This window comes from Xenopus laevis, chromosome 5L (genome assembly GCF_017654675.1).
Source record: "Xenopus laevis strain J_2021 chromosome 5L, Xenopus_laevis_v10.1, whole genome shotgun sequence".
Taxonomy (NCBI): domain Eukaryota; kingdom Metazoa; phylum Chordata; class Amphibia; order Anura; family Pipidae; genus Xenopus; species Xenopus laevis.
The window spans coordinates 133853942-133872931 of record NC_054379.1 but is presented as its reverse complement, the minus strand read 5'-3'; the positions used below and the strand labels follow the sequence as shown (position 1 = coordinate 133872931).

The window sequence follows — 18990 nt, the reverse complement described above, 5'->3', positions numbered from 1 at the left end:
ATGGCAGTTAAAATATTTATCTGTTTGGGCCAAACAGATAAATATACCTTGAGTGTCAACCAGTGCATCTATATACAGGTATAGGATCCCTTATCCAGAAACCCGATATCCAGAAAGCTCCGAATTAGGGAATGGCCATCTCCCATAGACTCCATTTTATCCAAATAATCCAAATTTTTAAAAATGATTTCCTTTTTCTCTGTAGTAATAAAACAGTACCTTGTACTTGATCCCAACTAAGATATAATTCATCCTTATTGGAAGCAAAACCAGTCTATTGGGTTTATTTAATGTTTAAATTAATTTCTAGTAGACTTAAGGCATGAAGACCCAAATTACGGAAAGATCCGTTATCCGGAAACCCCAGGTCCCGAGCATTCTGGATAACAGGTCCCATACCTGTAGCAGGAACCCTCAGATATGAGTCCTAGATACTGTGTTTACTGTAACATCAATACTACCTTAAGACCAACCCCCTTAAGCAAGAAAAACTCATCTTTTGATCATCTCAAAAGGTTTTTTTTAAATATGATTATATTTTGTTTACTAAAGATTATAAATTACAATGTACATTTTTTCACATCAGACCATCCGACTTCATTGGGTTATTGTGATTTCTTTATATGTGTATATATAATATACGCATTAATTACTAACCCTCAGTCTTCATTTCAGCCTACTCCTTTAATAAAGGAGAATTGGAAATACTAACAAAATACAAACTGGATAATATAGAAGACACCAAGAGATATGTCAGTGCTGTAGAACAGGAATACTGTCATGGTTCCCGGTGATGAAGCCAAGGCCACAATATCGGTTGCTGGAAGTTATTTATAATCATGTTACAGTGTGGTCATTTCCTTCTTAGTGGTTGTTCTTTCTTTCAATGCACAGGGAGGCCTAATAAGTAACATGACTTTAGTTATACTAAAGTGCACTCAGTTGTGATCACCAGTTGCATCACCAACACAATCCCAGAAATCACAAAGAAAGCCTTGTGCAATCGCTCAGCAGTTGGTTGGATATTTTCATTTTCTCAAATTAAACATCAGGGCAGGCTGGTACTGAGCTTCGGACTTGGAAATCATGTTTCTAACAGTTTTGGGACAATCATAGTAGCATACACTAATGTCTGTGACGGTTACTTTAAAGCAGTACATCAGCTAGCTTAGCTTCTGATAACTCTTCCTTGTGCCCCTTATATTCCTAGAAAGTCACACAGCTGAGGAACCACAGCCGTAGCAACAAGACCTATTGAAGTGTAGGTCACAAATTTGTAAGGAACTTCAATTTCCAGTCTTTGCTTTACAAGATGGTCCTGAGTACAAACATTGTGCCATTTACCAAGAGCCTGGAGTGAGAGTGTTTTTGCAAGAAATCGTGTTATGAGCAGAAGAATGACCCCCAGAAGAAACCTCCCTGTTTGTAGTACCACCTGATGCAAACTAATGGGGGGAATGGGCAGTGGAAAGTGTGCTGAAGGCATGGAATTCAGTTCAAGTTTGCCGACTGAGACCCCCACACATGTGCCCACTGCCACTCCAATTATAGTCGTAGTGTCAGCTCGGGTGGTGCTATAATGATCCATTTTAGGGTAGTTGTAACTTGAGAGAAAGCCCACAATGATTGTAAATACTGGAGAGAGAGGGTGGCCAATAATCACTTTGTCCATCTTGTCCCATACGGGGTAAGTTAATGCCAAAAATAACAGGGCAATTAAAGCTCCACAAATTACATCCTGCAAACAAAACATACAAGAGACTGTTAGACAAGGTCTAGAGATTAGTACATATTCCAGTTTGTATCATTTGAACTCTGTACTTTATTCCACATGTATAAACAGCACTATGATGCTCTCCAACATACACAATGGTAGAGCTAGTGATACTTCTTGGTGTGTGATGGTGCTTAGGTTGCTTATTGCAACCCCCACATACTTTGGTAACACATGAAGCACGTCATTTCTAGTGTCCTTATCTGAATGAGAAAAAAACGAGTTCTCAATAGCAACCCATTACCTTTGCACCTTCCCATTGCAGGTTCTGCAAATATCACTGAAGAACCTAGAGACCAATTATTGAATTTTGTACTTGTACAGTGGCAACGGTTCTGATTAAATTGCATTTAACATATGCTGCACCTCCCCTTCAAGTCATTCGTTAGTGGTAAACTCCTTTGCATGGCAACAAATGTAACCAGTGCAACTATTAAGCCAACATTCTTTTAGCTACTCATGCTCTGATCATGCCCACGACCCCCACTCCCGTTGTATTACAATGAAATGTGCTTATAGGTCCGATTATTATTAATAGTTCTTGAAGCCTGACTATCTCTATACTTGCTTTAATAAGCCCTTTGACACTTACACTTGGAATAAAGTTATACAATTAAGGACAAGACTTTGTATTTTGCATTTGCAGCCATAGGTTTGAAAAGGCAACTGCCTTGTGGGAAACAATACTAGTCCCACATAGACTCAGAAGCAAAGGTTCAGAAGTGACCTGGTAATTTACCAATTCCTATAAAGATTGGTTTGACAAATTTAGAGTATTTATTTTGGCAAGAGCTAGAGATCATCATTTTAAGGTAATGAAACGAACATCCCTAATATAACCTTTTTACAAAGCAGTTCAGTAGACTTCAGGAATTAAAGAGATCACCAAGAGAGGGCACTAAAATACTGAAGAGAATACAGAACTAGCATTATCAGCATTTCTTCCTAATCCCATGCTGTGTATATACACTGGAAAAGCCTTGTATTAGCATTCTCCTCAACAGAGGGCACCCCCCCCCCACTACAAATTGATTAAAAGAACAGTAACGTCGAAAAATTAAATCGTTTTAAAGTAATAAAAATATAATGCAGTGTTGCCCTGCACTGGTAAAACCTCTGTGTTTGCTTCAGAAACTCTACTATAGTTTATATCAGTGGTCCCCAACCAGTAGCTCGTGAGCAACATGTTGCTCCCCATCCCCTTGGATGTTGCTCCCAGTGGCCTCAAAGCAAGTGCTTATTTTTGAATTTCTGGCATTAAAGCAAACTTTAGCTGTTTAAAAAACAGGTGTACTGCCAAACAGAGCCTCCTGTAGACTGCAAGTCCACATCGAATTGCTACCAATAGCCAATCTTAGCCCATAGTTGCCTATGTTGCTCTCTGACTTTTTTTTTACATTTGAATATGGCTCATGGGTATAAAAGGTTGGGGACCCCTGGTTTATATAAATAAGCTGCTGTGTAGCAATGGGGACAGCCATTCAAATGAGGCTCAGGTTACACAGCAGATAAGCTCTGTAGAACATAATGGTGTTATCTACTTATGCCATATAGTCTTATTACAATTTCCGCCATTGCTACACAGCAGCTTGTTTATTTGAACTATAGTAGTGTTCAAACATATCAGCTTTACCAATGCAGGGCAACACTTTATTTTTTTGTTGTTACTGTTCCTTTTTATGCCTCTACAATGTTCATGTGGCTATGCCAATATATATATATATATATATATATATATATATATATATATATATATATATATATATATATATATATATATATATATATATATATATATATATATATATATATATATATATATATATATATATCATACCCTACACATGGTACTGTGAAATTGCCCCTTCGTAATGTTTTTTTTTTTGTAGTAAATAATCAATTTGTGCTCAGTGGGCCCCTTAGGTCTCAGGGCCCTGTCCTCTTCTAGCATCTTCTTCTATTTCTACAGGCCAGTGCTATCCAATGTCTTTGATGTTATGAGCCCATTATATGAAGACATATTTGAGGAAATTATATCAAAACTGAGATGTCACAAAAAGAAGTCTATGGAGTCATTGGGCAAGACTGAGTTCCATAAAAATGCAATGGAGGGACACATCAGTGCCATTGCCCTTAGGGTCTGGTTGGACATCCTTTTTGTAGACCAAGATGACAAGCCTGCTGCTCCCCAGTTGTTGTATCATTAGCGCTTTACTTTTCGGTGGTGTTGGTAATGTCTGATATTTCCACTACACCGAGGCCTAATCACACGCGGCGGTTCGTTTTCTGCAGTCGCCGGAAGTTGCCTCACGAGGAAACTTTGGGCGACTTCGGAAAACGTATCGCCGCGTGTGATTAGCACCAGCGTTTTTTCATTTTAGCCAGCGCAGGAACAGGGAAGGCGTTTGGGGAGATTGGTCGCCGCAAAAACGAGGCGATTAGTCGCCAGGTGACCAAATCTCCCCAAAACGCCCTGTGTGAACTAACCCTTAAAGCCACAGTTTAAAGTCACATTTTTGTATTTTTAAAACCCTGTGTTTTCCCTTTTAACCCCACAGAAATGATTAATTTCTCCTTTAATTAGATTCCATCCTTACAAGAATTCCTTTGACTCACCTTCAAAATACTTTTGCGGCTTTAAATATTCAAAATTTCCTCAACTTTAGATTGACATTAAATGAGTTTGTTCCTGTGAACTCTAATCCATTCTCTGCTGGAAGGGACAGGGAATCTCTGGCCAGCACTGTATTTCCCACCCCTCCTGCTGTGAGTCTGCCAATAGATGCTATTGTTCCTCAGAGGGTAATAATACTCATTCAAATATCCACCATGTACTAATTAAGTGCTCCTCTCTCATCCCAAATCTTTGAATGGCTGAGAACGGGAAGAGTTTGTCTCTAATTCTAATTTTGACTAGGGGCTAGTCTCCTGCTGCATCAGTGTGGGAGCCATCAGGCCAGCTAGGTGTTCAATAGAGTGTTGCAGGGTATGATTCCTTAAAGGAGAACTAAACCCTAAAAATGAATTGTTATAAATGGCATATTTTATATACTGAACTTATTGCACCAGCCTAAAGTTTCAGCTTCTCAATAGCAGCAATGATCCAGGACTTCAAACTTGTCACAGGGGGTCACCATCTTGGAAAGTGTCTGTAACACTCACATGCTCAGTGGGCTCTGAGCAGCTGTTGAGAAGCTAAGCTTAGGGGTCGTCACTAATTATCAAGCAGAAAATGAGGTTTGTCTGTAATATAAGCTGATGCTACGGGGCTGATTATTAAATTCTGATGCTAATTGCACTGGTTTCTGTGCTGCCATATAGTAATTATCTGTATTAATTACTAATCAGCCTTATATTGTGACATTTCTATTTTATATGTACTGTACTGTACTGTATATTGAGTGGGTCACTAAGCGCAGTAAGTGACAGCAGCACAGAGCATGTGCAGTGAATCAGCAGAAAAGAAGATGGGGAGCTACTGGGGCATCTTTGGAGACACCAATCTTTACTGCTAAAGGGCCGTAGTTGACTTGGGCTCGTATAAAAGCCCAACACATAATGTACAACATTTCTAGCTTACGGGTTTAGTTAGGCTTTATTTCTCTTTTAAGTATTTGACTCAATATTGCAATAAAGATGGCCATGCATAGGGAGATCTGCTCGTTTGGCTTAATCTGTCGGCAGCTTATATCTGTCCGTGTATGGGGGCCTTAAGTCACTTTTTTTGTGACTGAGTTTTTTATGATATGTGCATGCAAGTGAACACTGTGCAGGCAACAGACAAAGGCTTCCTGATGGGTTCATAGCATGGGACAGCAAAGGAATTCCAACGGCACACAGGACTATGAGAAATCTTCAAAAATGTATTTCAATGCGGAGTGCGATGCAACGTTTTGGGGAGTAAAACCCCTTTGTCAAGAATCAAGCATGTTGTTATCTGTTGGGTGTGCGGGATCCTGCTTTGTTCCTAGTTCATAGCATGGGATCCACAGCTAAGCTTACAGGGGCCCTGCATGTGGCCCCCGGGCCACTTGTTGGGCATCACTGGGTTACATCATAGACTATTGTCTTTTAAGCACCATACAACAGCTGCTAACAAATGGTTTTAAACTACCTTTAGAATTTAGAGCATCTCTTTGGCTGCTCACAGCAGGATAGACATAAATACAAGATTAGTGAACAGACTCTCCATTCACAGGGTTCCAAGGAATGTACCATTTGTACCAGAGATATCATAAAAAGGGCAGATTAAATGTAATGAAGTCAACAAGATCGTAAATTGCCTATGAACAGTGCCATTGTTGGGGGATATGCAGGACTCAACCTTTCACCTTAGTGTTGCCAGGATTGATATGTGAAGGCAGATGTGGGTACACTCTTGTGCAAATGCCACAAGATAACCTCATGAACTTGTCACTAATTGTACTTAACAGCAATTGGAGTATATTGTAATATATTTCCTCTTGACTAGCCAACACATAAATTCTTGAAGGATGAAATGGTTGGCTATTCGGGTGACATCTGATCAGTGCAGAAACTGTAAGTGACATAGGGCCAAGCTGATTGACAAGCCTCACCAAGACCCCAACACATGGTGTGGAAGTGCATCCCTCTTGGGTAGTGTTCCCTACATTGAAGGGGCAGATGAAACCAATGTGCTGTAGGGTCAGAAAGGTTCTGATAGACTTATTAATCATATAGATCTTCTGAGTGTGCTAGGGTAGTCCCATGTGACAGCAAACAGAAATGCTGTATCTTATAGATATGAACTTATTGCACCAGCCTAAAGGTTCAGCATCTCTCTAACTGTACTGATCCAGGGCTTTAAAGTTGTCAGAGGATCTCACCATCTTGGGTTTTGTTAGGAGTGTCAGCTTGAGTGTCTGAGCTGCTGTTGAGAAGCCAAGTTTATGGGTTGTTGCAAAAGATCAAGCAGAAAATGAGGTGCACATAAAAGCTGATGCTACAGGGCTGATGATTAAATTCTGATGCAAATTGCCCTGTGTTCTGAGCTGCCATATAATGTGAATCTTAATTAATTACTAATCAGCCCTGCATTGTGACATTTATTTTCAATATATGCAGAATTTTGTGAGTCGGCCCCTGAGCACAAGTAACTGAGCATGTGCAGTGAATCAGCAGAAATAAAATAGGGAGCTAATGGGGGTATCTTCAGAGGCACAGATAAATGGCTGTGGTTACCTTGGGCTGGCACAGAATCCCAAAACATTTAGCGCATCATTAAAACCGTACATTTTTGTTAATCTTTAGTTCACCTTTAAAATACAAACCTATCCCTAGAAATCATTACCATACAGCCCACTATCTGTTGAACTAACAGGCATTACAGCTAAAGCATGCTGGAATTGCCCTGGCATGCTGAAATTGGTAGAGCCTTAACTGGCAGTCGGACCTAATACAACATTACTTATTGATCAGTCTACAAAGTTCACAAATCTCACCCGACATTTATATTAATTGATTTAGATACCACAGATTTAGATCCCATTCTGGTGGAAATGGAGGTCCATCTAACTGCAGAATAAGTGTTGTGATTGCCTGGAAAGTGGGGGTACATATACTATATATGCATTGAATTGTGTAACCTTCAACTAAGAAAGTACCAAGAGCAGGACTCACCAGCACAGTATGCATCCCTGTATACAGCCTGCTGAGGGACACAAGAGTGGATAAGAAGAGTGCAGCCAAAAATCCAAGCCAAAATGGGTACTGGAGAAAGAAACATAAGATAAAAATTAGATTTTGCATTCCAAGGTTCAAAACATTTTACAGTAAAATAGGTTCTTAACTGGATCATTTAGGTTTTATAAATGCAGTACAGGACAAGAATGTGTTAGCGTTTTTTTTGCTTTTCAGTAGATGACCAGTAAATGTGGCCAGTGGCGTAACTAGATATTACTGGGCCCCACAGCAAATTATTTTTCAGGCCCCCGAAATGTTTAGAGGTTGACTTGTTTCTCCAATATTTATTGAAATTGTATATGAATTAGGGCCTCATGGGGCCCCTATACCTCCTGGGCCCCCCTGCAGCCGCAGGGTCTGCTTCCTCTATAGTTACGCCCCTGAATGTGGCCTGCTGCTTGGTTGGTATGAGCTACCACGACTTTTGTTACATCACTGTATTAAAGAGCCATCTACTTCAGGAAGAAAAATCTTCCACCAGACTGGGCTTAGACTCCAGAGAAATCGTGGAAATATCCAATATTCAAATCAAATACTTCCCTACCTGGTATCAATATTAATAATTCAAAAAATAGTTCCCTACCTGGTATCGCCCCATTGTTGCCAAAAGGAAGGTGAATGAGATTGCAGTAGCAGCAATAGCATGTGTAGAGGGCATTCCATATTCAGCATCTACTCTGGTTTCCAGCTTTACCACAGGGGGAGATGAAGGACGTGGCCATTTTAGAAGGTCCTTAGAAGCTTGGCCTAAATACATGACAATCTGCAAAGGCAAAGCAGGTGGGATTATGAAAGCGGTTGTAAATTTTGAAGTTAAATTTACATCATTGGAAGTTTCCTTTCAGCACTACAGATCACATTGTCATAGAGAAGGTTTTCAATTATTATCTCCTCTGTTTATGTGTTCAACACCACGGACTTTAATACATATATCAAAAGCAAAACATAATGCATGGGTTAGCACTGGAATGCCTTGTAGCTCACACTAATGCGCATTTCTGAACCCAAAAAAAAGTGAATACAATGCTATCAGATGTTTCCCATTCAAATCAAACTGAGGCATCAGGAAAACAAAGCTGGATACTTTTCAGTAGCAAACAGGGTTGGACTTGCCTGCTAAAGGGCCAGAGGATCTCTTGATGGGTCAAGGAAAATTTCCAGTATAGGCCTATATAACTGTAATATGTATTATTATCTATAGCTCATGAGCGTGGGCCCTGTATCTCAGATTATCTGGGCCTCTAGGAGACACAGTCTGACACAAATAGTTAATGAGACCTTTAGGCTAATGCAGGCCAGGACTGACAATATGTGGTGCTGCTGTAAAATGCCATAGAAATTGACTATAAAGTTGGCTGGTGGGGGCGGTTTGGGCCCTTTGTGTACTTGGCTGAACTGAAAATCAGACCCTACACAAGCATTATGCTTCTCTTATACCTGTATTTGAAATTGTTGTGTCGGCATGTCGGTGCACTCTAAACATATGCATTGCCTACAATAGAGACAAGCAAGCTTTCAGACAGTATCACTGCAGATGGACAATGACAACTATAGCTGAGACATGACAAAAAACATTTCATTCGGGGAAAAAGGTGATGTTCGATATTATTTTAGCATAACTGTCATTCAGCTGCCCCCTTCCTGCCTAACATTCACATTTGTCACTTAAGGAGAACTTCAAAAGACAATTGGACCAATCCCTGGATCGACATTCCACTATATGCATTAAATAGCATCAACCTTGAATTTATAATGGACTTAAAGGAATCAACGTACTGATGTTAAAGTCTTTTTTATGGTTCTCTGTTCACTTGTTTCCTTGCTTACTGAAGGGTTTTGCAACGCACACAACAATGCTTTCTTGCACTAGCCTGTGCTAATCAGATCCCAAGCATCCTGGGAATCTCGAAGCCTGAGGCATTTGCCCTACTGAAGAATAACTGTCTAGTCATGTTTTATGATGAGACAGCTTGTAGACATCTTTTACAACAGCGCAGAGACAGACAATAGCCAGGACTTCTCTCCATCAATACACTGTGATCACTCCAGGTCACTGGTAGGAGAGTTAATTTGGCTTTCATCATCAGAGCTTTGGGAACAAAGTGGGCACCATGGGTCACCCGGTCATTGGCTCACTCTCTGTGTGTTAGGTATTTGGTACATCCCTTTTGAGCTGATGTAGGAAGACACCTCTGGCTGTGACTTGGGCACCTCAAACAGCCGTTTCTATAGTTACAGATGCAGAAAACACTTTTGGCTGACGGAATTGCTAAAAATAAGACTATGCCAAAGTGGAGGAAGGAGTTCTGAGCATATTGCTGATAGATAACAAGGAGCAGTGCTCGGTATATATATATATCTGTATATATATATATATATATATATATATATATATATATATATATATATATATATATATATATATATATATATATATATATATATATATATATATATATATATATATATATATATATATATATATATATATATCTCTATCTATCTATCTATCTATCTATATATATACACATATATACATATATACATATATATATATATATATATATATATATATATATATATATATATATATATATATAAAATATATATAAATTCTGTACACATGTAATATTACATGCTAATAAATAATATACACATGCATTGGTTCATCCAGTCTGGAGACACTGATATAGTGAATATCAGACCCAATTGATATTAAATCATTGTTTCTGCCATCAGATGTAACAGGTACAAATAGCATATTATTATTTAGAGAAGATTGTGTTTATGTGTACTACATATGGAATAAATATATATTCTGTAAGTGAAATGCCTGTAAAGCCCTTTAAACCATTGCAGGTGGCAGAGGGGATTGCTGGAGTAAATGTCAATTGAGAAAGAATTGGGAAATCTGTTAGCAGCTGGTGAATCCAATGTTCATTATTGCCAGCACAATACAGAAACTACAAAGCTCTCGCCTATGGGTAAAATCGATGTAAATCAATGATATTCAAGCAGCAGGCCTTAATTGACTGAACTACCATTCCCAGCATCCTCTGACAGCCTAGTGGGAGATAACATTATACAATGGGGCAGGCACTCCATAAACACCGTAACCATTTCCTAGACAAGGCTACCTTCTCAGATTGTGTTATGCTAAATTACAATCTCCACCCAGAGATTCGATATTGCCCCCTTTAGAATGTAAGCTCTTGAGAGCAGGGTCTATTCTTTTGTGTGCATCAGTTTGCAGTCAGTTCATATAGCTTGTTACAATTAGATTATTTAGGGTAGAAAGGTAGCAGAATAAAACAAGCAACGTTCAAGAGTTAACAATCTAATAAACATTCTATAATTCTAGGATTATAATGTGTGGTCTGCTTTAGTCACTGAGCAAGAACTCCCTCTTTGCTGTAAAGTTCAGTGGAAGGGGGGTGGGCAGTCAAGCTCGGTCATCCATAGTTCAAATCTCTTCTCATTCACAATCTGTATCTGCCCACATCTCTGTGGCCTACAGCTGCTAAAGCCTGCTTACAGACTACAGCATGTATATCAGTGATAATAAAGAGTAACTGTATGGTGTTATGGTAACAGAAACCCTACCTACACAAAGATAGCCAAACATGGCCCCCAGGCTCTGCATGGCAAACTTCCCTAATGTATCTTGTCTTGTATCGTAGTTACATAGTTAAATTGGGTTGAAAAAAGACAAAGTCCATCAAGTTCAACCCCTCCAAATGAAAACCCAGCATCCATAATATCACTTCCAATACCAGCTTCCTCAGCTAGTTTGATTGAACTGTGAACTGGGTTCAATTTGGGGGCCTGGGGCCCACAGGGACTGCTGTCTCAGGGCTCCCCCCACCGAGCGCACGCACCTTTTTGTTTTGCTGCGAGATGGAGGTCGGGAACAGGAACACTGGATTTGGGTATAGAGCAGGTCTGGGTTGGCAGGGCCCACCGGGTTTTTTCCTGGTGTCCTGCTGGCCTAGTCCGACCGACTGTGTATATTTGCCAAAGATATCTTCTGATATCCTATCTCGTTTTTGTTCAGATTTCAGTAATTAAAATTGTTTACATTTAAACTTTTATGGGACCTGTTATCCAGAATCCTCGGGACCTGGGGTTTTCCAGATTTGCCTCTGTAATTTGGATTTATACCTTAAGTCTACTAGAAAATCATGTAAACATTAAATCAACCCAATAGGCTGGTTTTTGATTCCAATAAGGATTAATTATATCTTAGCTTGGATCTAGTACAAAGTACTGTTTTATTATTAAAATTTGGATTATTTGGATAATACGGAGTCTGTGGGAGATGACCATTCTGTAATTTGGATAACAGGTTTCTGCATAACAGATTCCATACCTGTGATATCTTTTAGAACGCTGTGTTCTTAGCGACTTCAATTTGTCTTAATTTTTTATAGTTTTTAAAATAATAGTCTTCTTCTTTAGCCTCTTTCTGGCTGCAGGCAGAAGCAGCAGTTTGCGTCGAGAAATGCAAAACCTTGCATTTCAGCGCCGAAATCCACCACGCAGACCTGGACTGGCAATTTATGGGTTCTGACAAATGCCAGAGGGGCTGCTGTAAATTACTATTTAGTGGGCTGGTGGGAGTTGTTCAGGTCTCTGTGTACTTGGAATGCCAGGGCCTATTTTTGACTCCCAGTCCAGAACTGATGCCACATCTGCCTACACCCGAGTGAAGGTAATGTTCCTGGGTACAGACTAGTGATGTGTGGGCCAACCCGATACCCGTGGGTTCGGGTCGACCTCGCAGTGCTCCTCGCGGGTGGTGGGCGGGTGCGGATTGAGCTCTTCTCCTACATAGTAACATAGTAACATAGTAAGTAAGGTTGAAAAAAGACACATGTCCATAGAGTTCAACCTTTTTTTTTTTTTTATTAACTACCTATGTGCCAGTTGATCCAGAGGAAGGCAAAAAAAACCCATCTGAAGCCTCTCCAATTTGCCTCAGAGGGGGAAAAATTCCTTCCTGACTCCAAAATCAAACTAGTCCCTGGATCAACTTGGACTATGAGCTATTTCCCATAACCCTGTATTCCCTTACTTGCTTAAAAGCTATCCAACCCCTTCTTAAAGCCATCTAATGTATCAGCCTGTACAACTGATTCAGGGAGAGAATTCCACATCTTCACAGCTCTCACTGTAAAAAAACCCTTCCGAATATTTAGGCGGAACCTCTTTTCTTCTAATCGGAATGGGTGACCTCGCGTCAGATGGAAAGACTTACTGGTAAATAAAGCATTAGAGAGATTATTATATGATCCCCTTATATATTTATACATAGTTATCATATCACCCCTTAAGCGACTCTTCTCCAGTGTGAACATCCCCAATTTGGCCAGTCTTTCCTCATAGCTAAGATTTTCAATACCTTTTACCAGCTTAGTTGCCCTTCTCTGTACCCTCTCTAATACAATAATGTCCTGTTTGAGTGATGGAGACCAAAACTGTATGGCATATTCTAGATGGCGCCTTACAAGTGCTCTATACAGTGGAAGAATGACCTCCTCCTCCCGTGACTCTATGCCCCTTTTAATACAGCTCAAGACCTTATTTGCCCTTGATGCTGCTGACTGGCATTGCTTGCTACAGCCAAGTTTATCATCTACAAGGACTCCAAGGTCCTTTTCCATAATGGATTTGCCTAGTGCAGTCCCATTAAGGGTATAAGTGGCTTGGATATTTTTACATCCCAGGTGCATGACTTTACATTTATCAACATTGAATCTCATTTGCCACTTAGCTGCCCAGATTGCCAGTTTGTCAAGATCCTGTTGCAAGGATGCCACATGCTGGATGGAATTAATTGGGCTGGATAATTTTGTGTCATCTGCAAACACTGATACATTACTTACAACACCCTCCCCTAAGTCATTAATGAACAAGTTAAATAAAAGTGGACCCAATACTGAGCCCTGGGGGACCCCACTAAGAACCTTACTCCAAGTAGAGAATGTCCCATTAACAACCACCCTCTGTACCCGATCCTGTAGCCAGTTTCCTATCCACGTGCAAACGCCTTCATTAAGACCTTAGTTTAGAAAGCAGTCGTTTGTGGGGCACAGTATCAAACGCTTTGGCAAAATCCAAATAGATCACATCTACTGCTCCCCCACTGTCCAGAATCTTACTTACCACATCATAAAATGCAATCAAATTTGTCCTTCATAAAGCCATGCTGATTGTTGCTCATAATGCCATTCATTAGGACAAAATTTTGAATGTGATCCCTTAACAAGCCTTCAAATAATTTGCCTACCACAGATGTCAAGTTTACTGGCCTATAATTGCCAGGCTGAGATCGTAATCCCTTTTTAAATATTGGAATAACATCAGCTTTTCTCCAATCCATAGGCACCATACCAGATGATAGTGACTCTGAGAAAATCAGAAATAAGGGCTGGTCTAAAACTGAACTAAGCTCTCTTAGAACCCGGGGGTGTATGCCATCAGGCCCTGGAGCCTTGTTTACATTAATTTGTATTAAAGCTTTTTGAATCATATCCTGAGTCAGCCACTGACTAGATTGAGCTGAACCATTCGTGCAGTTATTAAGTGAGCCTGTGAACCCAGACTCCTCTATTGTATACACTGAAGAAAAGAACTGATTTAACACATTTGCCTTTTCTGTATCTGTTACAACCATACTGGTACCATTATTTAATGGAGCAACACTCTCAACCTGCATCTTTTTACTATTAATATATTTAAAAAACTTTTTAGCGTTAGTTTTCACCTCCACCGCAATTAACTCTTCATTTCTTTTCTTAGCCTTCCGGATTGCTGATTTACAACATTTATTACAGTGTTTATATTCATTAAATGCAGCTTCTGTCCCTACAGATTTGTAGTTTTTAAATGCCTTTCTCTTCTTTCCCATTAACTTCTTTACTTCTGTATTAAGCCACACAGGATGATTCTTAGAGCTTCTACGTTTAGTCCTTAAGGGAATAAATTGAGAACAGTAATGATTTAATATCATTTTAAAGGACAACCATTTCTGTTCTGTGTTTTTAGCTGAAAACCTAATGCCCCAATCAATGCTCTGTAGGGCAGCCCTCAAGGCACTAAAATTAGCTTTTCCAAATTTCATGGTTTTTGTTGCCCCAGTATATTTTTGTTTTTTGCACCAGACATTAAAAGATATAACATTATGGTCACTATTACCCAGGGGTTCAATGACTTGCACATTTGCTATAAGTTCTGGGTCATTAGAGATCACTAAATCAAGAATAGCATTTTTTCTGGTGGGCTCCTCAACAACCTGTGCTAAAAAATTGTCGTGCAATAAGTTTATAAACTTGTTCCCATTAACTGATCTAGCAGTACCGTTGATCCAGTCAATATCTGGGTAATTAAAATCCCCCATTATCATTACTTTACCTAAACTAGCAGCAGATCACTAGTACAGACACACAAGGCAGAAGGGCAGCAGCATCAAAGGAGCAGATTATTGGCCTGTGTTTTCCACAAGCTGAAATCCAACTGGTCTGGCTATAGCCTAACGGTGTCAGAAATAAAGTGCAGCGACTTTTCACTGCAACAGACAATGAAATCCCTTTCTACAGAGAGAACCTGTATTATTTATAGTCTCCAGTGGGGTCTTGCCTAAGGGCCAAACTGGTTTAAAGTAGAGTGCAAAACAAGGGAATATGTTCTATAAAGGGTCCATCTGAATCTGTGCTGGATAGGAATCTTATAAACCAGTTAATGGCTATTGGATTTGCATATATATATATATATATATATATACACACACCATTATATATATAATATTATACAATTCTAATGTATATTGGCAATGGGGTAGTTTCTTCTTTAGTATTAAATAATAATGATGATTATACCAGCAATGAATTGAGGATTTGATTCAGCTGAATGAGAAATAAATATATCATCCTGTTCCAGACTTCTAGTTAAACTAGAATCATATAAGGACAACAAAATTGGAAAGAAAATGTAATGATGAGTACAATAGGTTATATTAAAATCTGCAGTCTCCAGCTTTCTCCATGCAGTGATCCAGTTATATACTATAATTATAATTGAATAATGATGTCATTTATAGTAATTGATGGAGCCATTGAGCAAGCCAGGAGCTATAACATTTTCTTGTGAAGGCAGCATCTGGCTTTTTGCCATAGCAGTCCTAAGCTGATTTGCTGCCATCCAGTCGCCAGAAAGTTAAATGACCCTGGCAGTGTATTTGGGTGATACTTTGCATGGTTTGCTACCTTATGCATATTTATTTTTAAAACTACATCCCCTTTTAAAAGGGTTTCAGCATTCTGGTTGCTATGGGACAAAATATCCTAGCAATCATGTACTGATTTGAATAAGAGACTAGAATTTTAATAGTCTCAATAGAAAGAACGTGTTTTTTCCGTTTTCACATGTATGGCCCCGTTTTGAATTAATCCTCCTCATTGTCTAGGATGTGACTTAACAGCCGTCATACATGTGTTCTTTTTCCTTTAGGTGTAGTTACACGGCTAGCCCTGACCAGAGGAGCTGGCTCTCCTGTACCGCGCCATATGTTTGTTTAACGGTTGTTTGGTTTTCTCCCACGTGTAAGTCTGAGCATTGCACAATTTTACTCTTTTTATGTTTTGGTGTTGGGTCTTTTGGACAAACCAGCTGTTGCCTCTACGTGTTGCTGGATTTAAAGCAGAAGCACACTGGGATGTGGTGTTTATTTAAAATTGTTCTAAGTTTTTCGGACACCCCAGAAATATATGGGAGGACTGCTTTCTACCTTCACTGGTAGTTTTGGTGGTGTTCTTTCTCCTTCTCCCGGTTTATATATAATGGTGTGTGTATATATATATATATATATATATATATATATATATATATATATATATATATATATATATATATATATATATATATATATATATATATATAGGGCTAGCTATGAAGTTTTTTAACGCATTTGCCTCTGTTGTAGACCCAATACCAAAGCATAAGAAGAGTAACATCATGTATGCAGCAGTACAGTGCAGTAAGGAATGCTCTGACACCCATGTGTGGTTAATGCAACTACAGGAGGCAGGAGCATGATTATTAGTAGCTAAGAACAATAATAAAACATTTTATCCACAAAGAAGACTTGACAGATACTTACGGCCCAGACAACAACCAGGCGATGCCCTATGAATGGATCAAGATTCCAGTAAGTGAAAGGTAAGAAAGTGATGTAAAACACTTCTTGTCCCAGAGCAGCGGCAAATCTGAAGAGGTAATACAGAAAGTAGTTCTGCACCTGGTATTTCTTGGTAATGCCCTAGGGGAAAAAATGCAAGGCACTGTAAGAAGCAGACATTCCCATAACAGAATAACCACCACCAACGAGATATTACTAATTCCATATCTGGCAGCTTTCTCTGTAGCATTCGTGATGGGGGCATCCAGGTGACCCGCGAGTCTGTGCGACGGGGATCACGTGTGACCCATGAGTATATAGAGTGGGGGGGGGATAAAAAAAATCTTCACGCAAGGTACTGCATCCCCAAATTTACTCCCCTGGGTTATTTAACAAAAAGGCACTAACTGCCAAGGTGCAGTAACCTATAGCAGCCAATTAGCAGGTAGCATTTGCTGGTCACTGTGTTTAAAGCAAACATCTTATTGGTTGCTATTGGTTACTGCTCCTGGGCAAACTTAGTGCCTTTTAATACGTATGTATGATAAAATAAGTAATATGGCTGTTGCAGTGTGACAGTATTTGCCGGAATCTAGCATGTGCCCTGCTTTAGAGGTAGACACCAAACGGATCCTGTGGGGTTCTAATATATCAGGAGCATTTGCTAAATATACTGTTATATTTAGGACAATATACAGTATAAGTAGTAGGGACAGTGCTATGCAATGCATTTAACGATGAGCAGTTTCTTTTCCAATGGAAGCTGACAGCACAATTTAGAAGACATTCTGACTTCTACCAAAGGATACTCTCATTGCAATAAAAAAATATATGTAAAGCTTTGATAGCTTTGCTAATAAGAACCTAATAATTTCTTTCCTGCTGTAACCTACTCACTCATGCTGTGAGACCCAGACTGAGCGCAGGAGCAGTTGGCTGCACTGGAATTGTTATGGTGAGGAGGTGTATGTTATTTCTCCGGTCCAACTTATTCTGGGCAGCAACTTGAAATGCCCAACTGCCAAGAATCATGAGTTGTTTGCAGCCGAGAAAATATCAGAAATAAATGAAAATCTGTTTTTGAAGCTATTTTTGGACCCATTTTTGTACCTGTAATTGCTCCCCTTTAACCAGTGCTTTGGATGACAGGCCCATTTTAGATGGCAGGAGGAGTAAAAATCAAAAAAGCTGCTTAAAACATTTAAAATTTATGAAGCCCTAGGGGAAAGCAGTGGTTAAAAAGCATTCCCTAAAAGAAAGAACAAATTCAGGAACAAGAGCCTTTTCATGGGGCCTTCACGGAAACTGTTCCAAGTGTTTTATTGAAAGCTGCAACGCTGGGCATGGTTTGAGCACTGAGCAGCATGTGATGCTTTGGGATTATTATGCATTTTTAATGCTTTAAAAGAGCTCAAATTATCCCAGGAAACACAGTGTCAGCTGGTGATGCTCTTAAACGGTTCTTTTCTAGAGAGGACAACATTTCAATAACTGCGGCATAGAGTGTGTCATTTGGCTTTTAACATGAAAGAGAGTGGGAACGAATTGCAAATAGTTGGTGGGGGCCAGGGGAATAGCTAAAGTTAGCATGACTGCTATACAAATGGAGCAGGACCATACCAGCAACTAACACAAAGTTACTATTGTGGGACTGGACAGGAAAGCAGGCAAGCCCTTTCACTGGTTAAATGGAAGTTCTTGATAAGAAACAAGGATTACTCACATATAGAGACCATTTAATTTAGTGACACTCATCCCACATGGACACGCACAAGGTCCATGGCACTTAAAGGGGTTGTTCACTTTTATATTAACTTTTAGTATGTAGAGAGTGATATTCTGAGACAATGTGCAATTGGTTTTCATTTTTAATTACTGAGTTACTGAGTCAGCACCTCTTCAGTTTGGAATATGAATAGAAGAGGGCCTGAATAAAAAAAAACAAGTAATAAAAAGTAGCAATAACACATTTGTAACCTTACAGAGCATTTGATTTTTAGATTTGAAAGCTGGAAAGTCAGAGGAGTAAAGCAAAGAACTCAAAATTTATCATAAAAAAAAAGAAAATAATGAAGTTGAAAAGTTGCTTAGAATTGGCCATTCTATAACATATTAAAAGTTGACTTAAATGTGAACCATACATATTTACTAATAAGTACAATGTGCAGACATGGACATGGACTGAGGCAAAATGGGGCCCTAGGGATGTTAGTTATTTAGGACCTGATGGATCCACTGCAAGGGCACACTGGCACACTAAGAAAGGTGTTAAGGAGCACTATAGGTTTAAGTACCTTTGTGAATAGCACCACAATATGGATTTATAGATAACTCTACT

At 39.3% G+C, this 18990-nt stretch overlaps 1 protein-coding gene across 1 annotated transcript in view; it reads right to left on the bottom strand.

Annotated features, from left to right (window-relative positions):
* Positions 1 to 505: 505 nt before the first annotated feature.
* The window catches only part of sgpp2.L (sphingosine-1-phosphate phosphatase 2 L homeolog), a 31920-nt gene continuing 13435 nt past the window's right edge, over positions 506 to 18990 (bottom strand). The window contains 4 exon segments of the mRNA NM_001097668.1: positions 506 to 1738; positions 7415 to 7504; positions 8061 to 8240; positions 16635 to 16793. Of these exon segments, the coding sequence (NP_001091137.1) occupies positions 1199 to 1738; positions 7415 to 7504; positions 8061 to 8240; positions 16635 to 16793 (969 nt within the window). The 3' untranslated portion in view covers positions 506 to 1198.